We start from the raw sequence: 26,143 nt of genomic DNA, 5'->3' as shown, positions 1-26,143 counted from the left end.
TGCAGGATTTAAAGTCCATCTATCAACATGCACTACGCTGTGCAGTGCAGAGAGATGCACGAGGAATCAGTGCCAGGGTTTACAGATGTTCCACTTGTTCAATAGATATATAGTCCTGCATCCAAGGCATGTGACGTCTCATAGGACTCAGATCAACTACAGTGTGTAACAGTGATGAGTAACTTTGCCTGGTACCTGAACACTTGTGTTAGCTCCCCAAGCCAACCCATTGGCTTTAGTGGCTAACACTCTCTTGTGGCAGGCAAGAGATCCAGAGGTGGATCTTCAAATGATAGCTCTATGGATTGAGACTTTTAGGCATCCGTTTGTGTCTCATCCATAATGTATGGTGCTGTATAAAGCAGTGAGTCATGGACACAGTGAGAAGTGATGATGAGTGATGGAGGAGTGATGGAGGAGTAATGGGGGAGGGATGGAGGAGTGATGGAGCAGGGATGGAGGAGTGATGGTGGAGAGATGGAGGAGGAGAGATGGAGGAGTGATGGAGGAGGAGTAATGGGTGAGGGATGGAGGAGTGATGGAGCAGGGATGGAGGAGTGATGGAGGAGGAGTAATGGGGGAGGGATGGAGCAGTGATGGGGGAGGGTGGAAGAGTGATGGAGCAGGGATGGAGGAGTGATAGTGGAGAGATGGAGGAGGAATGATGGAGAAGGGATGGAGGAGTGATGGGGTAGGGTGGAGGAGTGATGGAGGAGAGATGGAGGAGGAGGGATGAAGGAGGAGTGATAGAGGAGGAGGGATGGAGGAGTGATGGAAGAGTAATGGGGGAGGGATGGAGGAGTGATGGAGCAGGGATGGAGGAGTGATGGTGGAGAGATGGAGGAGGGATGGAGGAGGGATGGAGGAGGAGGGATGGAGGAGGGATAGAGGAGGGAGGGAGGAGGGATGGAGGAGAGATGGAGGATAGGGGATGGAGGAGGGTTGGAGGAGGAGGGATGGAGGAGGAGGGATGGAGGAGGGATGGAGGAGTGATGGAGGAGGGATGGAGGAGGAGGGATGAAGGAGAGATGGAGGAGGAGGGATGGAGAAGGAGGGATGGAGGAGGAGGGATGGAGGAGGGATGGAGGAGGAGGGATGGAGAAGGGATGGAGGAGGAGGGATGAATGAGAGATGGAGGAGGAGGGATGGAGGAGGGATGGAGGAGGGATGGAGGAGAGATGGAGAAGGGATGGAGGAGGAGGGATGAAGGAGAGATGGAGGAGGGATGGAGGAGAGATGGAGGAGGAAGGATGGAGGAGGAGGGATGGAGGAGAGATGGAGGAGGAGGGATGGGGGAGGAGGGATGGAGGAGTGATGGAGGAGGGATGGAGGAGGAGGGATGGAGGAGTGATGGAAATAACAGGAGAGGGATTTGATGGGCACAGGGGACAGGTGAGGATACACTCTTAGAAAAAAAGGTGCTAGAACCTTAGAGTTTTTCGGCTGTCCCCATAGGAGAACCCTTTGAATAACCCTTTTTGGTTGCAGGTAGAAGCCTTTCGGGTTCCATGTAGAACTCTTTATACAGAGCGTTCTACATGTCACCATTAAGAGTTCTACTATGGAGACAGCCGAAGAACCCTTTTGGAACCCTTTCCACCGTAGAGGTCACTGTATAGTTCCATAATACCCATTTCAATTCAATTCAATATTAATGTTTTATTCTTTATCCCAGAGGGGGTAATTGTGCAGGCAAGGTGGGAAAATGTATATTCTCCTCTCTACTGTTCCTCCATTCCTGCACCTTGGTTGGAGAGATAGTGTTCATTTCCTTATGCACGGACACTAGCAGTGTGTCACTCCTCTTCCTCTGGCAGTAGCAGGTTCTTGGTCCTTGACGCTCTTCTACAAAAGGATAATCAGAGTGATGCTCCAGAGAGGTCATGCACTGTACTGCCTGGGGAATGGTATGTGATAGCAGCTGTCACTGGCTACATTAAAAGCCTCCCCAAAACAATTCTTCCAGCCTTCACTCAAGCCCTGGTCCGGCGTTTTCTCTCCTCCTCTTCAACACTCCCATTGTATTATTTACAGTTCCTCTGACCTCCACTACAGTGAGCAGTGGTGTAAAGTACTTAAAGTAAAAAATACTTTAAAGTACTACTTAAATTGTTTTTGGGGGTATCTGTTCTTTACTTTTCTATTTATATTTTGGACAACTTTTACTTTTACTTAATTACATTCCTAAAGAAAGTTATTTACATTTTCCCTGACACCCAAAAGTACTCGTTACATTTTGAATGCTTAGCAGGGCAGAAAATGGTCAAATTCAGTGCCAGGGTCATACTGCCTCTGATATGCTGGACTCACTAAACACAAATGCCTTGTTTGTAAATTGGAGTGTGACCCTGGCTATCTGTTAAAAATAATAATAATTATAATCTTGTGCTGTCTGGCTTGCTTAATATAAGGAATTTTAAATGATTTGTACGTTTACTTTTGATACATAAGTATGTTTTAGCAACTACATTTACTTTTGATACTTAAGAATATATAAAACCAAATACTTTTAGACTTTTACTCAAGTAGTATTTGACTGGGTGACTTTCACTTTTACTTGAGTCATTTTCTATTAAGCTATCTTTACTTTAACTCAAGTATGAGAATTGAGTACTTTTTCCACCACTGACAGTGAGACTGAAAACACAACCCAAGCCCAGAGACACCGATGCTCTCAGGTCTTTATAAAGCAATATGTTGTGTGTGTGGTGTGTGTGTGTGTATGTGTGTGTGTGTGTGTGTGTGTGTGTGTGTGTGGTGTGTGTGGTGTGTGTGGTGTGTGTGGTGTGTGTGGTGTGTGTGGTGTGTGTGGTGTGTGTGGTGTGTGTGTGTAACTATTCAAGTGGGGACATTTTGCCGGTCCCTAAAAGGAAAAATACTATTTTAGGCTTAAGGGTTAGGGTTAGGGTTTAAATTAGGGTTAGGGTTAGAATTAAGGTTAGGGTTTAGAGATTAGGTTTAAAGTTAGGGCTAGGTTAAGGTTTAGGTTTAGGGGTTAAGGAAAAAATGATTTTGAAAGGAATACATTTTCTGGTTCCTACAAGGATTATAAAACTGTATGTGTGTGTGTGTGTGTGTGTGTGTGTGTGTGTGTGTGTGTGTGTGTGTGTGTGTGTGTATCTCACACCACACACATAGAGGACTAACCAAAATCACAAGACAAACAATCAAACCATAATAACCTAAGTTCCTAAGTTCCTTTGTCAATAATTGTCTCAAACGTCACTGCTAAAATGTAACGATGAATACAAACAAAAAGGGTGTTGATCTAAACACCTAATACGATGACCATCCCTCCATGTCAAACAGCAAAGGATTGAATCTACACAAGGTGAATGAAAAGAAAAGACCTTGACTATAATTGTCTTTGTAGTGGGAGCGTATGATTCTAGCTGACAGCATCTCCCCCTGCTGCTAAAAGCAATCCTCAACTGTCAATCATCCGGTTGCTAAGAGACAGACTCAGATTAATACAAAGAGGATACAGTGGAGGAGAGAGGGGTGGTGGGGGGACCGGATGATATTAAAGCCGCTTCACGTACCAAGGAAAGGTTCATTTAAAACGCCCTGCCATGGTGATGTACGTCTTAACCCATCGTGTTTTTTTGGCGGTCAGAGAAAATGTAAATCTAGTAGATTTGGATGAGAAACTAACTGCTTTGAGTCTGGTGGAGAAAGATAAACGTTTCTGAATGTGTGGTGACGTACACAATTTGACTGCAGAGATGTTTCATTTTGGCTCTGCAATACGGCCATTAGCCATTCACATAGAATTACATATAGAATTTTATAGGATCTCCACGGCCATACAGTATTTGATCCTCATGTAGCCTATAGACAGACTACAGTGATGGAAATAAACACATAGACATCATGGCTGTACCATCACAGGGCTCACAGCATCACTAAGCTGTTTCCACAACAACCCAACTGGATTGCTCTGCCGCTATATGACCAACCAATCCTGTAGCACTCAGGTCTGTAGCCATAAAGTGCTTTGAAAGGCTGGTCATGGCTCATATCAACACCATCATCCCAGAAACCCTAGACCAACTACAATTTGCATACCGCCACAACAGATCCACTGATGATGCAATCTCTATTGCACGCCACACAAACCTTTCCCACCTGTACAAAAGGAACACCTATGTGAGAATGCTGTTCATTGACTACAGCTCAGAGTTCAACACCATAGTGCCCACGAAGCTCATCAATAAGCTAAGGACCCTGGGACTAAACACCTCCCTCTGCAACTGTTTCCTGGACTTCTTGATTGGTCGCCCCCCAGGTGGTAGGGGTAGGTAACAACACATCTGCCACGCTGATCCTCAACACGGGGTCCCCTCACTGGTAAGTGTTCAGTCCCCTCCTGTACTCCCTGTTCACTTATGACTGCATGGCCAGGCACGACTGCAACACCAGCATCAAGTTTGCCGATAACACCTAAGTGGTAGGCCTGATTACCGACAACGATGAGACAGCCTATAGGGAGGAGGTCAGAGACCTGGCCATGTGGTGCCAGGACAACAGGGCAAAGGAGATGATTGTGGACTATAGGAAGACCGAGCACGCTCCAATTCTTATCGACGGGGCTGCAGTGGAACAGGTTGAGAGCGATGTGTGTCCACATCACCAACAAACTATCATGGTCCAAACACACTAAAACAGTTGTGAAGAGGGCACTACAAATTCTATTCCCCCCCAGGAGACTGAAAAGATTTGGCATGTGTCCTCAGATCCTCAAAAGGTTCTACAGCTGCACCATCGAGAGCAGACTACTGGTTGCTTCACTGGCTGGTATGGCAACTGCTCAGCCTCCGACCACAAGGCACTACAGAGGGTAGTGCGTACGGCCCAGGACATCACTGGGGCCAAGCTTCCCACCATCCAGGTCCTCTATACCAGGCGGTGTCAGAGGAAGGCCCTAAAAATTGTCAAAGACTCCAGCCACCCTAGTCATAGACTGTTCTTTCTGCTACCGCACGGCAAGCAGTACCGAAGCGCCAAGTCTAGGTCCAAAAGTCTTCTTAACAGCTTCTACCCCCAAGCCATAAGGCTCCTGAATAGCTAATCAAAGGGCTACCCAGACCCCTCTTTTACACTTCTGCTACTCTCTGTTCATTATCTATGCATGGTCACTTTAACTCTACCTACATGTACATATTACCTCAATTACCTCAACTAACCGGTGCCCCTGCACATTGACTATACCAGTAACCCTTGTATATAGCCTCGCTATTGTTATTTTATTGCTGCTGTTTAATTATTTGTTACTTTTATTATTATTCTTTTTTTACTTATCAATTTTTTACTTAACACTTTTTTCTTCTTGACTTCTTAAAGCATTGTTGTTTAGTAAGCATTTCACGGTAAGGTTTACACCTGTTGTATTTGGCCCATGTGACAAATCAGATTTGATTTGAATCCCACAACTGCTATACAAGCTAAATCCTGACAGAACTAAACAACACAGGGTAGGCAAGCTGCCATTTCACAGGAAGCTATCCCTCAAAAGCCCTTCTACATTATGTGTACTTCACTGGAAAAGTCCTGCGCCAGGCATGTCTGTCAATTAGACCATTAGGTACAGTTTATGCAGATGTAGGGTATTTCTGCTTGGCAGGAAATGCATCAACCTCTACATGTCACGTTTCTGACCTTAGTTCCTTTATTTTGTCTTTGTGTTAGTATGGTCAGGGCGTGAGTTGGAGTGGGCAGTCTATGTTCGTTTTTCTAGGTTGTGTTTATGTGTTTGGCCTGGTATGGTTCTCAATCAGAGGCAGGTGTCGTTCGTTGTCTCTGATTGAGAATCATACTTAGGTAGCCTTTTCCCACCTGTGTTTTGTGGGTGAATGTTTTCTGTTTAGTGTATGTCACCTTTCAGAACTGTTTCGTTTCATTCTCCGTTGTTATTTTGTTTAGTGTTCTGATGAATAAATTAACATGGACACGTACCACGCTGCATGTTGGTCCGATCTCTCCTACTCCTCCTCAGACGAGGACGACGAACGCTACACTACAAACATGTCCATTCATTATAATCCACATTGTAATTCACATTTCCTGTTGCTGCAGGATTATTTTCTTGCTGTAGCAAACTGGCTCAAATGAAGATCCTACATCTGTAGCTAAACAGAGTCTGGGCTAACTGCTAACAGGACAGGAACAGGTTAAACTACGTATAAATAACTTAAAGCTATTGCTAACAATAGCATCATGGTATAAAGCACATCCTGTTTTTGGGTTGTGTCAGATTAGTGTTTTTGTCTACAATTTAGAAGCACCATTGTTCTCATCCACATAGTGTTGCTCAATTCATTTGCTGTGTGGGTAAAGTGGCCATTTTGGGCGGCTGAAAAGCAGCTCCGTCTTTTAAGTGTTGTCAAATGCATTATTCCATAGCACCATTTTCCACAGGATGACTCATGGTAAATGTATTATTCCTTCACTAGCTTTAAATCTTTGTCAGCTTATTCTAATATGCATTACCATAACCTCTCATGCTACAAAGACGGGCCAAATAAACGTTGAAATATATCCAAACCTATATGCTTTTTGGGTAAGACCTTACTTAAAGCCCACCGGTTTAATGCATTATTATTGTATCATCACTTGTTATAAGCACGCATAAACCTGGGTCTCATACTTTATGTCACTGGGATTATTAAAGCCTGTCAGGGATCAATTAGATTTAGCCGCAGGCCGATGTTTTTCTTGAGCGGATGGTCTGGGGGCCGGAACATAATTACAAATAAATTGCAGACTGCAAATTGACTGCATGACGCCCATACATATATAATATTTGACTAAAGCGTAATCATTTCAAACCTTGCTTACAAGTGTCTCTCTGTTATGCGTGGGAACACTTGGGTACAGATTTCCAACATTAAAACCACTTGGAGCTGATTTCCTGGTGTTTTTTACAGTCCTCTATGTCCAGCAATAAAAATGTGAAAATAAAAAATAAAAATGTGCTCAAAAAACGAATAATGTAACTTTGGGCTAAGTGTTGGGGATGCTACTATAATCAATGGTGGTGTACAGCGAGAGCAGAGTAAGTGATGCCCTCCAGTAACAGATACCCTGTAATCACCCCATACGTTCACTAAGCAGTGGCATGAGGGGACTGTAGCTTGTGTCATCACATCACTGTGAGAGAGGGGAAAGATAGCCGCATCCTATTCATTTCCACAGGTTGGTTCCCAACGGCATGCCAACGCATTCCAGTCTCCACATCAATAAACAATTTTATTGTAAACCTGCACAGCAAGAGGAACGCAGTCTTTCATCAAGTGGAACGTCTTTCACGCTCATATGTCTCTCTTCCCTTTGAAACGCTACCTTCCATTGCTCAAAGGCTTTTAGATAGATAGTTTCACTACCACATCACCCCCGAGAGCTGACAGTAACAAAGGCTTTTAGATAGATAGTTTCACTACTACGTCACCCCCGAGAGCTGACAGTAACAAAGGCTTTTAGATAGATAGTTTCACTACCACGTCACCCCCGAGAGCTGACAATAACAAAGGCTTTTAGATAGATAGTTTCACTACCACATCACCCCCGAGAGCTGACAGTAAGAAAGGCTTTTAGATAGATAGTTTCACTACCACGTCACCCCCGAGAGCTGACAGTAACAAAGGCTTTTAGATAGATAGTTTCACTACCACATCACCCCCGAGAGCTGACAATAACAAAGGCTTTTAGATAGATAGTTTCACTACCACGTCACCCCCGAGAGCTGATAGTAACAAAGGCTTTTAGATAGATAGTTTCACTACCACATCACCCCCGAGAGCTGACAGTAACAAAGGCTTTTAGATAGATAGTTTCACTACCACGTCACCCCCGAGAGCTGACAGTAACAAAGGATTTTAGATAGATAGTTTCACTACCACGTCACCCCCGAGAGCTGACAGTAACAAAGGCTTTTAGATAGATAGTTTCACTACCACGTCACCCCCGAGAGCTGACAGTAACAAAGGCTTTTAGATAGATAGTTTCACTACCACGTCACCCCCGAGAGCTGACAGTAACAAAGGCTTTTAGATAGATAGTTTCACTACCACGTCACCCCCGAGAGCTGACAGTAACAAAGGCTTTTAGATAGATAGTTTCACTACCACGTCACCCCCGAGAGCTGACAGTAACAAAGGCTTTTAGATAGATAGTTTCACTACCACGTCACCCCCGAGAGCTGACAGTAACAAAGGCTTTTAGATAGATAGTTTCACTACCACGTCACCCCGAGAGCTGACAGTAACAAAGGCTTTTAGATAGATAGTTTCACTACCACATCACCCCCGAGAGCTGACAGTAACAAAGGCTTTTAGATAGATAGTTTCACTACCACATCACCCCGAGAGCTGACAGTAACAAAGGCTTTTAGATAGATAGTTTCACTACCACGTCACCCCCGAGAGCTGACAGTAACAAAGGCTTTTAGATAGATAGTTTCACTACCACATCACCCCCGAGAGCTGACAATAACAAAGGCTTTTAGATAGATAGTTTCACTACCACATCACCCCCGAGAGCTGACAGTAACAAAGGCTTTTAGATAGATAGTTTCACTACCACGTCACCCCCGAGAGCTGACAGTAACAAAGGCTTTTAGATAGATAGTTTCACTACCACGTCACCCCCGAGAGCTGACAGTAACAAAGGCTTTTAGATAGATAGTTTCACTACCACGTCACCCCGAGAGCTGACAGTAACAAAGGCTTTTAGATAGATAGTTTCACTACCACGTCACCCCCGAGAGCTGACAGTAACAAAGGCTTTTAGATAGATAGTTTCACTACCACGTCACCCCCGAGAGCTGACAGTAACAAAGGCTTTTAGATAGATAGTTTCACTACCACGTCACCCCGAGAGCTGACAGTAACAAAGCGGATCTCTCTAGCAACTGTGGTAAAGAGAATAGTCTTTGGACGAAACACCCATGGCTGGAAACAGACATCGGTGCCCGTGGCAACCCTTTACCAGTCCAACAACCCAACAGCAACCTTTCCATCACGTCTTCCATAATACATGAGGTCTGTGGCTGCGATCAACCAAAAGAGGCATGAAATAAATAGAAAGGCCTATCTTTACGACGTCAGCGAGGGGTCAGAATAAAACACAGGGGTTAAGTGCCTGGGTGCTTCCCTCAAGAGCAGCAGACACAACAACAGAACCCTGACCTCTCCCTTCTGGCCCTGTACTTCATCTTAAATTCTGAATCAACAGAATTTGAACTGCCTCAGTCTGTGGACATGGTACACTCCGCTCCCTACCTCTGCAGTCATTACGCTGGGAGTCTGACAGCTGGGAACGATGTATCACTGCGACCTCACCGTGTGTCTCGCTACACCATTATCCTCTAACGAGACACATTTCGGGTTGAACGCATGCAGTTGTGGAACTGACTAGGTTTCCCCTTTCCCTTCCCTCCCTTCCCTCCCCTCCTCCCCATCATTATACTCAATCCCCCCTGGTCTCACTTTAAGCCTCCAATTCAACAACCATCTCCTAACACCAGCATGACATTGGGGAATGACAAGAGTGTCCATGTCTGTGTCCTGCTATAGTGTTACCAACTGGGTTTGATTCATGTTCATTTGCCTTGGGGGGACAAACAGGAAGTGCTAAATGATGGTGCTGGTACTAACTGCACTGTAATTAGAGGTCATTCATTAGCCTCCGTGTCAGTACCGGCCCAGGCAGCATCGTAAACCAGGAACACTCGGCAACAGCATTAAACAAAGTGTCTTTTGATGGAGTCCATCCTGCAAGACACCGCAGCACTGCCGATGGCTCTGCTAATGAAATCAAATCACATTTTATTGGTAGTATACACATATTTACTGGCCTTCCTAGGGAGCTAGCATCTATGGTGCTTTCCTGTTCCATTGCGAAAGACTGACAATGTACAATATAGCCCGAGGGTAACACTTCACATAAGGCAAACAGGTATAATGCATTACAGTATCTATGAACGCCTCATAAGGTCTTAGTATCGTCTGATAACTGCAAAATGAAAATGAATGAACTGTTCTTAAGCTGACATGCTTTTATGATGACAACACAATGAACAGAATGAGCCATGACGAGTGGGCCGTGGCAGTTTGCTGTCTGGCTGTCTGTCTGCACACAGCGTAACAAAACAAGTCACTTGACTTCAGTAATGCTCTGCCCCATAAACAAAAGGAGAACGCCAAAAATCGATAGAAGACACAGCATCCAATTTTCACCCCGGGGACAAATTCCATTGTACATTTAAAGATGGTCCTTTTAGAACTTCTGGCATGAAAATTCAACCGTAAAAGCGATCATTGTTAAACAACGATTCTCAACACAAATATGTGGCGCAATTTAGGCTACCGGTCGCAAGGACAATGGGATGGGAAAGGACAAATCTCAGGCTAGATAATTGCTATTAGCCTGAAACACCACTGACATTGCACCAATCTATAGATTGTATTGTCTATCACTGTGCACTATCAAAGTCCAATGCCTATAACCCTGTCCAGCTAGATTGAGTATGCAGTTCTAGTATGTTCTACTGTGCTCTAGATTGACAGTACACACAGAGTAATTTACTCCAAGCTGCATGTTAAATGTGTCATAATCCGTTAATTTTTACTAAATGACAGTAGTGTTGATGTAATGTCAACAAATGACTGTATTCCTGGCTGGGTTTTGAACCCATGACCTTGGTGTCACACGTCATTTAGCCTAACACCCTAACGCCCTGGGGAACATACAGTCTGGTAGAGTAGGCTAATCAACAAAGGCCTTGAGGTAAGCAATTGTCCCCATCTGAACAGAGCACAACAAAACAGTTGCTTGACTTCAATACAATTCTGCTCCAAAATACAAGCAAACAACAAAAAAATATAGAAGACTGTAAGAGAAGCCAGTTATAGCCAGTCCAGCGCTAGCCAAAGTCCGCTTTCCCAGAGACCCCAGTCAGAACACTCATCGGACGTAATCGGTGGCGTTGCCCTGGTACCTTGACCTTCCTCTCAGAACTTTAGTCACCAGGCTCCTCAAGCTGGAACAATGATAGAGCTTGTTAGCATAATTGCAGGCCGGAGAGGAGTGGAGCAGACAGAATGGAAGAGAGGGAAGCCCCGGCCGGGTCTTTCTGGCCTAAATAGACTACACAAGGACCATCCAGGCAGGAAGTTTTATGGTTCAGGTCTTATCAGTGCCAAGGCCAGGCTAGCAATCACCCTGGAGCAACGGAACACTACTCCCTGTCTGCCTCCTTCTCTCCCTGCCTATCTCCCTCTCTCCCTGCCTCCCTCCCTCTCTCCCTGCCTCCCTCCCTCTCTCCCTGCCTCCCTCCCTGCCTCCCTCCCTCTCTCCCTGCCTCCCTCCCTCTCTCCCTGCCTCCCTCCCTCCCTGCCTGCCTCTCTCCCTCCCTGCCTGCCTCCTTCTCTCCCTGCCTCCCTCCCTCTCTCCCTGCCTCCCTCCCTCTCTCCCTGCCTCCCTCCCTCCCTGCCTGCCTCTCTCCCTCCCTGTCTGCCTCCTTCTCTCCCTGCCTATCTCCCTCTCTCCCTGCCTCCCTCCCTCTCTCTCTGCCTCCCTCCCTCTCTCCCTGCCTCCCTCCCTGCCTCCCTCCCTCTCTCCCTCCCTGCCTGCCTCCCTCCCTGCCTCCCTCCCTCTCTCCCTGCCTCCCTCCCTCCCTCTCTCCCTGCCTCCCTCCCTCTCTCCCTGCCTCTCTCCCTCCCTGCCTCCCTCCCTCCCTCCCTGCCTGCCTCCTTCTCTCCCTGCCTCCCTCCCTCCCTCTCTCCCTGCCTCTCTCCCTCTCTCCCTGCCTCCCTCCCTCCCTCTCTCCCTGCCTCCCTCCCTCTCTCCCTGCCTCTCTCCCTCCCTGCCTGCCTATCTCCCTCTCCTCCTGCCTCCCTCCCTCTCTCCCTGCCTGCCTCCTTCTCTGCATGACCCCCACGCCCCACTAACTGCCTCCTGGATACTAAGAGTTATAGATCACTTTCTATAGGCCAATACCAACGGGTGGGTGAAGGGGACGGTGATTTGTAGCTTATAGCTTGCACAGGTACTGTATCAAGTAGATTCAGATATCTATCTTGGAACCCACAGTCTGAGTCACAGACCCTCAAGAATGTAATAAAAGAGCCTAGACAAGCCCGAAGGTGAGTTTGTAGTCGGTAGAGTGTGAGGGATTTCTATAGAACTATATCACTGAAAACACTGGTTCAACATTTTATCCACACGCATAGAGAATGAGAGTATTTTTGTCACTGAACCTCAGTTTGAGGGGATCAGTGTCATTTCAGCAACCATTTCACAGCACAGTACACTCTCTAACTATATTTCCAGGCTCAATCACTGATGGAATCCACAGTGGACCAGTAGTCAATTATTTATGTACCGGAGTCAGTAATGTGACAACAATTGTCTCAACTCAACTGTTTGTACGAACAGAAAAAAAGCTCCACTACACTGTCCTAAATGACAAGCAACGTCCAATAACTTTACCCCAAAGTGAAGGAAGACAGCCAATTAGTCATTCAAATTGATCAACGTAAATCTATTAGCCGCGAAAATCCCACACAGCTCTGTTACACAGATCCAAGAGAGTGCTAAGGGTGGATGTTCATACATTCCTACGTTGGAGTTCTGTTGATAGCAACAGCAGCATGACGGAAGCTGTAGATGGGGGAGTGCAGCCTGGGTATTTCATTACACTCCCGCTGCGGCTTATCACGCCCAGATAAATCAATAGTGCTTCAATATTCAAACTGCCTCAGAGACTGGCTTGATTCTAATTGAATTATATTATAAGCCCTCCATTTTCCAAGCTATGAATGCTTTGCAATATGGGGAAGTGCTGTACTTCCTGATACAATCAACAAGAGATTGGAGATGGTGGAGGATGACAAGGAATAGTTTATTGAAATCAGGCAGGAGATTTTAGTCAACAAATAGCACTTTTGTCTCAACCAGTCATCACCATAACATTCAGCATCACCATCCCCATAATCACCCCCCCCCCCCCCCCCCCCCCCCCACACACACACACACACACACACACACAGTACTTCGTAATGCTCTGTATTTCTAAATCTAAGTGTTTGGGGAGACCAGATATGTTTATGTGTGTGTGTGTGTGTGTGTGTTTTTGTGTGTGTGTGTGTGTGCGTACAGTGATTAATGTCTGTGTAAGTGTGTGTTGCCGCGTTGATATATGGGTAGGCGGTATTTGCTTTCTCAAAAATCGACACCATTACCTTGTTAATCTCCATCCTTCCTTCTTCAAACCCACTCCCGCTATCCCTCCTGCTTTCTCCAAAACAGCATCCCTCCATCCATCCATCTCTCCGTCGTCACTACCATCGCTGTCGTTTTGTTTCTCCACAGCACATCTCTCCTCACCCAGCTACCTCCCTCCCTCCATCCCTCCTTCTGTCATCCCTTGCCCTCTCCCTTCAATTGTCCCTTCCCTTTGCCTGGTAAAGAGATTTGCATTGATCATTTTTTTCTGTGGGTTCGGCTATATTTGTGGTTCGCCAAGCATGCCGCAATGAAGTATAGGAGACCCGCAGCCGCATAGAGGGAGGTAGAGAGAGAGAGAGGTAGAGAGAAAGAGAGAGAGAGAGACTATCAGTATTCTGCTATCCAACACCCCAAGGCATTCATTATTATCTCAAGAAAGCAACAACTGCCTGGACAAATAGTCATAGACCCTCTTTTTTCAGCACCTGACTCTTTAGACTCTAGTATGTTAATGAACAGATGACATGCAGGGAAACAACTAATGGGAACTTCAAATGGTTCGAGTCCAGCTGTTGAAGATTTGTCCAAAGGCCGGAGCTAACACATTTCCTCCCAGAGGTGGGTGGTGCTCACTCAGAAGTAGACAACCATCTAATCCCACCAACCCCTGTTGGTAAACATAGACAGACTCTGTTGCTGTCAAACTGTGACGGGGAACATTTTGGATTTGGTCACATTGAGTACCATCGCCATATGGTTGTAGTTATTTTGGCATTGGAAGGGAGAGAGAGAGATAGAGAGACAGAGACAAAGAGAGAGAGAAGGGATCGAGAGAGAGAGAAACAGAGTTGTTAACATATGTTTCCCATGCAAATAAAGCCCATTGAATTGAATTGAATTGAGAGAGAGAGAGAGACAGAGAGAGAAGAGATAGAGAGACAGACAAAGAGAGAGAGAAAGAGAGAGAGAAGAGAGACAGAGAGAGAGACAGAGACAGAGACAGAGAGAGGGAGGATGAGAGATAGAGAGAGGATGAGAGAGAGATGGAGAGAGACAGTGAGAAAAGAAAGCTTATGGGGTCTACAAAAACAAAATGTTATGTTTACACTGCCCTGTTTTTCTTTCTCTCTCTCTCTCTCTCTCTCTCTCTCTCTCTCTCTCGCTCTCTCTCTCTCTCTCTCTCTCTCTCTATTTCAGAAGTGGGTCAGGACTAATGAGCAGCAGAACAGTTACTTAAAGATGCGCCGGGGACCACTGGAAGGACAATGACCATGGAACCTTCACTCCCTCACTCTCTCCCCTATCTTTCTCCCCCTTCTCTCTCTCTCTCTCTCTCTCTCTCTCTCTCTCTCTCTCCCTTCCCCCTCTCTCTCTCTCCCTTCCTTCTCTCTCTCCCCCCCCCCCCTCTCTCTCTCTCTCTCTCTCTCTCTCTCTCTCTCTCCCCCCCTCTCTCACTCCCTCTTTCTCATTCTCAATTCAACTCAAGAGGCTTTATTGGCATGGGAAACATGTTTACATTGCCAAAGCAAGTGAAATGGATAAGCAAAAGTGAAATAAACAATAAAAACAGTAAACATTACACTCACACAAGTTCCAATAGAATAAAGACATTTCAAATGTTATATTATGTCTATATACAGTGTCTTAACGATGTGCAAATAGTTTAAGTACAAAAGGGAAAATAAATAAACATACATATGGGTTGTATTTATAATGGTGTTTGTTCTTCACTGGTTGCCCTTTTCTTGTGGCAACAGGTCACAAATCTTGCTGATGTGATGCACACTGTGGTATTTCACCAAGTAGATATGGGAGTTTATCAAAATTTGATTTGTTTTCAAATTCTTTGTGGGTCTGTGTAATCTGAGGGAAATATGTGTCTCTAATATGGTCATACATTTGGCAGGAGGTTAGGAAGTGCAGCTCAGTTTCCACCTCATGGGCAGTGTGCACATAGCTGGTCTTCTCTTGAGAGCCAGGTCTGCCTACGGCGGCCTCTCTCAATAGCAAGGCTATGATCACTGAGTCTGTACATAGTCAAAGCTTTCCTTAAGTTTGGGTCAGTTACAGTGGTCAGGTATTCTGCCACTGTGTACTCTCTGTTTAGGGCCAAATAGCATTCTAGTTTGCTCTGTTTTTTTGTTAATTCTTTCCAATGTGTGAAGTAATTATCTTTTTGTTTTCTCAGGATTTGGTTGGGTCTAGTTGTGTTGCTGTCCTGGGGCTCTGTTTGTGTTTGTGAGCAGAGCCCCAGGACCAGCTTGCATAAGGGGCTCTTCTCTAGGTTCATCTCTCTGTAGGTGATGGCTTTGTTATGGAAGACTATGGCTGTCCCTCTCCCCCTCTGTCTCTCTCTCTACACTCCAACCCCAAGTGTAACCTTTTGTAACCTGTTTTTAGTGGAGGGGCAGGGGTATGTGGTTCATATGTGTAAATTGTGTATGTGAAAGCGGTGTGGGGGAGGAGAGGGAGGGGCAGGGAAGGAAGGAAGGGAAGCATCTGCTTGGGCTAAAGATGGGTCCCCATGCTTTACTCTGATTGGCTAAGAGTGTTCGTCATCTACAAAAACAGTCAAAAATATAAATTTCCATCTCCATAACAGACAACGCATTCGCATTGTTCATCCATAATGGGTAAATAGTCTTAGCTAGCGCTGCATACGTGTTCTGTTGATCCCCCTCGACAAGACAACACCTGCCCATCCTCCAGCACATTGCCGTTAAATGAGATGAATGGTACAGCAGCCAAGCACCCCGCCACTAAACAAACAACTGTTACTGAGACAAAGGGACAGGAGGACAGACAGGCGCGCTAATCTGATTTGAGCTGATTTCAGCTTAGATAGCAAAGTAGTGGCTGCATTGTTGCCATACCCGGGGAAAATCGAGAGAGTGAGAGGAGGAGGGAGGGATGGAGGGAAGTCAATTCACTTCTCTGCTGTCTCTTGTGAGCCGTCAAGACAAGCGTTCAAGCAGAAGACAAGACAATTCCCATGGACCCCCCTCCAATCCACCACTCAACAAACAAGGGACATCCAAGCACCCGCCTCCTTCTCTCTCTCTCCCTCCATCCATCCTCCCCTCCCTCCACCTTTCAAAACAGCATCGCTCAAATCAAAATAAAACCAGCGCAATTCCAATGAACGATGATGACAATCAATAATAATGAAAAAAAATCTCCCAAAAACACTCAATAATAATCAGTAATTACAATCCATGTGTTTCTTAGTCTGCATCAGTAGCTTATTCTCTGCTTGGTAGCATCCAAATACACGTCTGTGTCAAAGAGAGAGTGTGTAACATCGGCATACAGTACATACAGTTGGAGCAGCAGCAACACAAAGGAAACATGGATAGCTCCGAGATATATATATATATATTATTTAAAGATTTTACACCGTACCTTTTGAATTCTGTCCTTCTTCCATATTCTCTTCCATTGTGTCTGGGTTTGTGTCCACTTCGATTTCAATACACAGAAATTTCACAAAGCCTCTCGGTCACAACTGTATAAAGCCTCCTCTCGGCTGGGTGTGTGTACAGTGTGAGTGTGTGTTGGGGTGTGTTTTGTCCCCTAGCTGTGAGTTGTGGCGTTGTAGCAGTGAGCAGCTCCTAGGAAAGTCCGCTCTCAGTGTTGTGCCGTCTCTCTCAGACTCTCACTCACACCCCTCCCTCGCTCCTCTCTTTCTCTCTCCGGCACTCACACCCCTCCCTCGTTCCTCTCTCTCTCTCTCTCTCTCTCTCTCTCTCTCTCTCTCTCTCTCTCTCTTTCTCTCTCCGGCACTCACACACCTCCCTCTCTTTCAGCTCTCACTCCCTTCCATTTCTCTCGGACTCTCACACCCATATCTCTCTCTCTCTCTCTCTCTCTCTCTCTCTCCCTTCCATCTCTCTCGGACTCTCACACCCGTATCTCTCTCTCTCTCAGAGCGCGGCAGCCCCTGGTCTCATTCCCTCTGTTCTTCTGAAGACGATCAATTCCTCCTGTCCATGACTAGAAACCACAACACCAGGAAGCACATAACTGTACTGGGAGAGAAAGATCAAACTCCTCTCCCCTTTAAATGTCTTAAGCATCAATATGTTTTTGGAGGAAGGGGAGTAAAGGAGAGACTGATTCCAGGAGGAATGGAAGGAGAAACTCGACTTCCCTGTGAGTTTCTTTAAATAGAAATTGGGAACAATACTGCTGAACTGGAACGACAGAATAGGAGGAATGGGCTCGCTACAAGGAGAAAGACATAAGCAGGTGTTCAGCCATAAAAACAAGGGACTGAGGGTTTGTATTAGAAGCAGGGTGGTGGAAGCAGCAGCAGCCCGGCACACTGTGAGCAGATGGAGGGTTGTAAACAGCCCAACAGCCACTCTCCCTCTTACCCTCCTCTCCCACCAAACCCCCCTGTTTTTTAGAGTAAATGGAAGAGCCCGACAGTCAGCCTGTGGTTAAGTTATGCTGCACCGACTAGTGAAAGGAAGAGGATATATGTTTTTACCTTCTGATATTTAATCATGCCTTTTTTCATTCCTGTGTTGGGCTTGGATGGAAGCATGTCTGTGTTTTGCCACAAAGATATACAATGCGGGGCCTCCCGGGTGGCGCAGTGCCACCAGAGACTCTGGGTTCGAGCCCAGGCTCTGTCGCAGCCGGCCTCGACCGGGAGGTCCATGGGGCGACGCACAATTGGCCTAGCGTCGTCCGGGTTAGGGAGGGTTTGGCAGGTAGGGATATCCTTGTCTCATCGCGCACTAGCGACTCCTGTGGCGGGCGCGTACGGTGTTTCCTCCGACACATTGGTGCGGCTGGCTTCCGGGTTGGATGTGCGCTGTGTTAAGCAGTGCGGCTTGGTTGGGTTGTGTATCGGAGGACGCATGGCTTTCGACCTTCGTCTCTCCCGAGCCCGTACGGGAGTTGTAGCGATGAGACAAGACAGTAACTACTTATATTTGGATACCACGAAATTGGGGAGAAAAAGGGGGTTAAAAAAAAAACACAAAAAAAGATATACAGTGCTATGGCTCTCGAGGAACCCTTTTCTCAATGGCAAAGAGCACGCACAATCGCAGGCGCGCACACACACACGCACACACACTAGTGATAGGGGAAAATATCGATACAATTACATATTATTTTGGACAATATTATATCGATACTTTGACTCCAAGTATTGATGAGACTTCTTTGTTGTTGCTAACTAAAGGCTTTAGTCTCAGAGAAGGTTAGTCATCAGACAGGTCCCTCTAGCAAAAAAGATTGTATCTCAATGAGACAAACCTTTATAAAGGTTAAATGACAACAATTGATCACTGGTTTCACCTAGATCGATTTGAGTTGTGTATCTCCACTCTGCCTCGTTCCCCAGCACCTCAGCCAGTACTACCGAGGGCTACTGTCTGTATGAGGCACTGATTGGTAATGGTTGGCGAGTACAATCAGGGCTGGACACAGCACTAATCAGTCACACTGCTCTGGCCAACAGCCAACACACACACACACACACACACATTCAAGCATTGGCACAAAAATGAAGTACTGCGTGTTACTGCTTCGTACACACACACACACACACACACACACACACACACACACACACACACACACACACACACACACACACACACACGCACATTGAGATAAGACCTGCAGACAAATCAATGATCTCTCAATCAATCAACATTAGCAATTGGCGTTAAATGATGACAATAGAACGGTGACAAAGAAACACGTTAAAGGTGACGGCACATGGTGATGAAAATGATGAAAATGCAAATTATGAATCGAGTTCATTATTAGAACACACGCAGGTGAAATAAACCATAGCCGTCTTTCACTGCTGTGTGAATCTGATCCTGTTCATTGTCTATGCTGTCAGCAGCAGTGGCACGTCCACGTAATGACAAGTGGGAGACCTGAGCACAACTCTGCTCTGGCTGCAGGAACTGAACGGAGGCAGCGGTAACCACGGCGCGCGTCGCTCTGCACGCAGTGGCAGGTACAACAGCCTAGCAACGACAGCACGAGCCGCACGCCTGGCGACGGCGGTGAGATGTGATGTGGCGGCCGCCCCCCGAGATGAAAATGACTGGCTGCAGTCAGCGAGGTCATTAACAATGTAGCAGCTATAGAAGTGAGGCCCTTTCATGGCTACTAGATAGGAGCGAAGACAACTCTTTCTCAATTTATCTTTCCTTGCATCGTCTCTCCTCGCCTCCTTCTCCAAATGCTTTGGAGGAGAAAGTCCTCCAATACAATTGAGAAGGAAGAGAGGAGATAGAATGCAAGGGATCACAGAATGACAAATTGAGATTGAGCCGCAGACTCCAGAGAAAAGCAGTGCAGCTGATAATAATTGTGTGCAAGTAGTGCCAGAGCAGAGTTTATCTGGGCAGAGGAGTGAGAAGTGACCCTGCATCAGGTGTGGTCTGCGGGGAGTGTAGAGCTCACGTTGATGAAAGACACTGTAGATAGGAATACGGAGTGGATGTGGAATCAGATACGGTTGGGCTTGGGCTGACAGCTGATAGAAGATCTCAGGACTGAATCAGATACGGTTGGGCTTGGGCTGACAGCTGATAGAAGATCTCAGGACTGAATCAGATACGGTTGGGCTTGGGCTGACAGCTGATAGAAGATCTCAGGACTGAATCAGATACGGTTGGGCTTGGGCTGACAGCTGATAGAAGATCTCAGGACTGAATCAGATACGGTTGGGCTTGGGCTGACAGCTGATAGAATATCTCAGGACTGAATCAGATACGGTTGGGCTTGGGCTGACAGCTGATAGAAGATCTCAGGACTGAATCAGATACGGTTGGGCTTGGGCTGACAGCTGACTGAAGATCTCAGGACTGAATCAGATACGGTTGGGCTTGGGCTGACAGCTGATAGAAGATCTCAGGACTGAATCAGATACGGTTGGGCTTGGGCTGACAGCTGATAGAAGATATCAGGACTGAATCAGATACGGTTGGGCTTGGGCTGACAGCTGATAGAAGATCTCAGGACTGAATCAGATACGGTTGGGCTTGGGCTGACAGCTGACTGAAGATCTCAGGACTGAATCAGATACGGTTGGGCTTGGGCTGACAGCTGATAGAAGATCTCAGGACTGAATCAGATACGGTTGGGCTTGGGCTGACAGCTGACTGAAGATCTCAGGACTGAATCAGATACGGTTGGGCTTGGGCTGACAGCTGATAGAAGATCTCAGGACTGAATCAGATACGGTTGGGCTTGGGCTGACAGCTGATAGAAGATCTCAGGACTGAATCAGATACGGTTGGGCTTGGGCTGACAGCTGATAGAAGATCTCAGGACTGAATCAGATACGGTTGGGCTTGGGCTGACAGCTGATAGAAGATCTCAGGACTGAATCAGATACGGTTGGGCTTGGGCTGACATCTGACTGAAGATCTCAGGACTGAATCAGATACGGTTGGGCTTGGGCTGACAGCTGATAGAAGATCTCAGGACTGAATCAGATCGTCCAGATGCACAAGGCAGATACTCTAGACGTATAAGAGATAGAAGAACGATACTGAATGAAATACTGATACTACAGATACTACAGATCTGGAAGTAAGCCATGTGCTTTTGTGTAGAATTCAAGTGACAGGAATGTAGGTCTACTGCGCCAATGAACAACGACAGATGAAAACATTTTTTTTTTTAGTGACACTCACAGTGCAAAACTTTTAGTTATTTTTCCTTTGCTACTTATACTATGAACCAGCCACTTATCTGGCCATTACTATGTTATTAATGTCTCTAATCTCAGCTTCTCGCGCACACTGATCAGACTAAAATGGCTAAAATGGCAGAGAGGTTGAGTTTCTGAGAACCTAGGGCCAGGATGGATGACTCATACCAAAGGTCTGGAGGTAGACACTACACACACTACTGATTCTGTATCAAAAATAGGTTGAATACAAAAAAAGTAACCAAGCAGTATAGTTCTGAACAAGACAGTGTTCCAACGACAAAACAATCCAATCTTCTCTACCATACAAGTTGTAATTTTCTCAAGAGACACATTACTGAAACCAAGACACAGACTCAACATACTGATAGCCTAGAATATGTCATGTAATCATTCTGAATATATGCCATACAGATTAATTATGAATTCATAATTTGGTTAATTGTACATTATTGAACATTGCTTACCTCTACGACCTATGTTATTAAATAGCAGCATAATTGTTGTTTTAAATGAGGGCTGTAGAAGGTTGACAAACAGTACTATGCAGAGACTGTATTGGCTCTAACATGGGTGGAAGACTTCTATGTACAGTTGAATAGTTGTGAGTATGTATGTTACTATGTACCTTAGGACTAATAGTTGTGAGTATGTATGTTACTATGTACTTTAGGACTAATAGTTGTGAGTATGTATGTTACTATGTACTTTAGGACTAATAGTTGTGAGTATGTATGTTACTATGTACCTTAGGACTAATAGTTGTGAGTATGTATGTTACTATGTATTTCAGGATCAATAGTTGTGAGTATGTATGTTACTATGTACTTTAGGACTAATAGTTGTGAGTATGTATGTTACTATGTACTTTAGGACTAATAGTTGTGAGTATGTATGTTACTATGTACTTTAGGACTAATAGTTGTGAGTATGTATGTTACTATGTACTTTAGGACTAATAGTTGTGAGTATGTATGTTACTATGTACTTTAGGACTAATAGTTGTGAGTATGTATGTTACTATGTACTTTAGGACTACTAGTTTTGAGTATGTATGTTACTATGTACTTTAGGACTACTAGTTTTGAGTATGTATGTTACTATGTACTTTAGGACTATAAATTGTGAGTATGTATGTTACTATGTACTTTAGGACTATAAATTGTGAGTATGTATATTACTATGTACTTTAGGACTAATAGTTGTGAGTATGTATGTTACTATGTACTTTAGGACTATAAATTGTGAGTATGTATGTTACTATGTACTTTAGGACTACTAGTTTTGAGTATGTATGTTACTATGTACTTTAGGACTATAAATTGTGAGTATGTATGTTACTATGTACTTTAGGACTACTAGTTTTGAGTATGTATGTTACTATGTACTTTAGGACTATAAATTGTGAGTATGTATGTTACTATGTACTTTAGGACTACTAGTTTTGAGTATGTATGTTACTATGTACTTTAGGACTATAAATTGTGAGTATGTATGTTACTATGTACTTTAGGACTAATAATTGTGAGTATGTATGTTACTATGTACTTTAGGACTATAAATTATGAGTATGTATGTTACTATGTACTTTAGGACTATAAATTGTGAGTATGTATGTTACTATGTACTTTAGGACTAATAGTTTTGAGTATGTATGTTACTATGTACTTTAGGACTAATAGTTGTGAGTATGTATGTTACTATGTACTTTAGGACTAATAGTTGTGAGTATGTATTTTACTATGTACTTTAGGACTAGTAAATTGTGAGTATGTATGTTACTATGTACTTTAGGACTAATAGTTGTGAGTATGTATGTTACTATGTACTTTAGGACTAATAGTTGTGAGTATGTATGTTACTATGTACTTTAGGACTAATAGTTTTGAGTATGTATGTTACTATGTACATTAGGACTATAAATTGTGAGTATGTATATTACTATGTACTTTAGGACTAATAGTTGTGAGTATGTATGTTACTATGTACTTTAGGACTAATAGTTGTGAGTATGTATGTTACTATGTACTTTAGGACTATAAATTGTGAGTATGTATGTTACTATGTACATTAGGACTATAAATTGTGAGTATGTATGTTACTATGTACTTTAGGACTATAAATTGTGAGTATGTATGTCAGCAGCTGATATCTGCTTTCATAAAATAATTTCCCCAACAGTCACCAACTCTAGGAATCAAACAGATGGTGTGTGTGTGTGTGTGTGTGTGTGTGTGTGTGTGTGTGTGTGTGTGTGTGTGTGTGTGTGTGTTCATTTTAGCCCTTATGTGTATTTGTTGTCATACAATAAAGGTTCAACCACTTTGAAGACCATTGTATGTCCTACATCAGCCTCTCTGACTGAACATATAGAGTAGGCTTAGATGACCATCTAGTTTGGTTCTATGAAATCCAGGACAGGCTACATTAGACCTGGGGTTTGACCCCACATGTGGATCTGCTGTCATCTCTGCCCACCCAGTGGCTATGGATCTGCCTGGCTCTTTGTTTGTGTGTGTGTGTGTGTGTGTGTGTGTGTGTGTGTGTGTGTGTGTGTGTGTGTGTGTGTGTGTGTGTGTGTGTGTGTGTGTGTGTGTGTGTGTGTAGCCTAGTCTAATAGTATATTTGGATGCTTTGTATTGATCCTGAAAGCAACCAGGTGGTGTGATGGTTGTTGTGGGCATATCGCTCTGCTTGCTCTGCTACCGACTTCCTATCTCCTAGACACACCACTTCAATCACGCCGTCTCTTTCCAGACTGATGCACCTTCTTGAATCTATTACAGGCTACAAAAAACATATATCATATATCATATATCTAAACATTTCATAGAGGAATGTGTCTTCATCTAAGCACTCCCCCCTCCAATTGCAGCAGAGAGAGAGAGAGAGAGAGAGAGAGAGAGAGAGAGAAAACCAAAAGCCCCCATAGGATTCCCCTAGCAGAGGCGGTTCATTGCTCAAACGGATTGCTGGGAGCAGAGGAGTGTTGAAGTGACAGAATCGGGACTGCCGACCTGCGTAGCCTCTCCATTATAGAGAGACTGTGGTGCACAGACTAGAGCTAGCACCCCACAGAAAACACAGGCTCAGAGAGACAGACATTTTAGATTCCACAAGCTATTTCCATTGTAAACAACTGGTGGTAGATTCTGTGTATGTGTTTATGTGTGGGGAAACACAGGCTCACAACATATGGGGCCTGTTCAGGGGGGTGAAATGTTTAGGAGTGTTCTGATAAAAATACATTGTGTGTAGAACAGGAATGACTGTCTACGTAGAACAGAATGCAATGTACCTAATCAGTCAGCTCTGGACATTCCATTTCTATCTTCACTCTGAGGATTTTATTTTGAACGTCCTGGACATTTCAGCAAACCGAATGAACAACTTGCTAATGTTGCTAGTTTACATGAGAGCGGAAACTATTAACACAAATCTGCAAGCTATTCACAAGCACGGAAGTGTGTATGTTTACATATTAAGACACACACCTTTGGTTGATATGATGAAAATCCTGGCGATGCTTCAAAACCATCCGTGAACATAAGAAACTCACCGAATGAATAAACAAAGCATATTCTCTACGATTTTCAGTAAGACATTTTGTCAGAAGTATCGCGACTTGTTCTTTAACAGAGAAGGAAGTCAGAGGGCTGTTCATTTCACTTTCAAGACGGCAGATGAAAGATTTCTCCAGTGGTGCCGGGTTGTACTCGTCAGCTCGAGCCGACACATATATCTGACTACAGTACATGCAGTGAAATGAATATGTGTGTGAGGGCAAAGGCACTGATTTATTCACAGACCAGACAAAGCCATGTCACATGATAGCATGAAGGACGCCAAAGGTAGTGGACACTGTCTCCTACTGAGTCTTCACAGTAGCACAGAGGAGGCTGGTGGGAGGAGCTATAGGAGGACAGGCTCATTGTCATGGCTGGAACAGAGTTAAACATATGTTTGATTTGCTTGCTACCATAAAATGCATTCCATTCCAGCCTGCTCTGCAGTAGCAGTGACATATTATCTGGGTTATATGCATATTTACAGTATGGGTATAACAGGTACTACAAAAGGCTTATTTGTTTAAGTGAATTAACACAAACACCACAATAACTATAAATGCTAACCTAAACAAAATCATTAAAACATGGAATTTGCATTTAAATAGCATCCCTCATCTACTGTATATATAAGTGTATCTCACACCCACTATGAATTGGGTATTCCCATCGGCACTAGCCTAAAGAAAAGGAGGACGGATGGGGAATTCTCCTCTTCTCTAATATACGGTATACTTGTGTGACCTACATACAATGGATTGTGCACCGGCTGAATCTACCTTGGATACTAATCAGCCTGGCTTGGTGTGTGCAAGATAGCCTGGTTAAACCAGACTGAATGCTGCACTCAAGGAGGAGGGTGGCGCTCTCTAGTAACGGTAATGATTACCAATATCATCGACGTGTGTGTGTGTGCGTGCGTGTGCGTGTGTTTGTGTGCGTGTTTATGCGTGTGTGTGCGTGTGTGTTTTTGAGTGTGTGTGTTTTTGCGTGTGTGTCTGCGCGTGTGTGTGTGTGTGTGTACACACGGCTGATAGTGAATAATATAGAGGAAGATGAAACATCCAAGTCATGTGTTACATATGATCCTGTCTATTGACCGACTTGATGAGAAGATGAGCTGTTATTTTTGTCAGCAGACGATGTAGAAGATGATGAGACAGCTGATTGACTAGTGTGTGTGTGTGTGTGTGTGTGTGTGTGTGTGTGTGTGTGTGTGTGTGTGTGTGTGTGTGTGTGTGTGTGTGTGTGTGCTACTCGTGATGTGTTGCTTCACTCAGTGACGGAGGGGGCGATAGTGCTTTTGCCCGCTGCTTCCTGCTTACTGCTCACTAAAGTCTTGCGTAATTGGTCAGATGCTGGAATAAATTCTGGGTCCATACGTGACCCGGAACGACCCGGAACGAACAGGCCGAATGTCCCCTCCCCTTCCGAAATTCCAAACACCTACGAAATGGTGAACTGTCCAAAGTACTGGGACCAATGCAGCTTGTTACCTCACCATCCCGTTGTATCGTGACAGATCGACTGTACCATTTATGTCTACGTGGTCTGTCTACAAGAGATTACAGCAGTGGGGGTTGAGCTTATGAAGTCTCTCTAAGCCAAGTTGTAGGTAGGTGGGATTACTATTTACTGACGGTCTACTGTCTGT

The 26,143-nt window shown here is 44.7% G+C and overlaps 1 protein-coding gene across 3 annotated transcripts in view; it reads right to left on the bottom strand.

Annotated features, from left to right (window-relative positions):
- The window catches only part of LOC110534487 (neuronal membrane glycoprotein M6-a), a 79,205-nt gene that overhangs the window by 37,315 nt on the left and 15,747 nt on the right, over positions 1 to 26,143 (bottom strand). Inside the window, exon 1 of one of the 3 annotated variants that reach the window (XM_036933619.1) lies at positions 16,630 to 16,930. The exons of 1 other annotated variant lie outside the window; for it this stretch is intronic. In XM_036933619.1, the coding sequence (XP_036789514.1) occupies positions 16,630 to 16,666 (37 nt within the window). In that variant the 5' untranslated portion in view covers positions 16,667 to 16,930. Of the gene's footprint in view, positions 1 to 16,629; positions 16,931 to 26,143 lie in introns of those variants that run through there. One more of the 3 variants, XM_036933617.1, reaches the window with a different exon arrangement.

This window comes from Oncorhynchus mykiss, chromosome 10, assembly GCF_013265735.2.
Source record: "Oncorhynchus mykiss isolate Arlee chromosome 10, USDA_OmykA_1.1, whole genome shotgun sequence".
NCBI lineage: Eukaryota > Metazoa > Chordata > Actinopteri > Salmoniformes > Salmonidae > Oncorhynchus > Oncorhynchus mykiss.
Note: the sequence above shows the minus strand (reverse complement) of the source record. Positions and strands in the feature narration are given on the sequence as shown.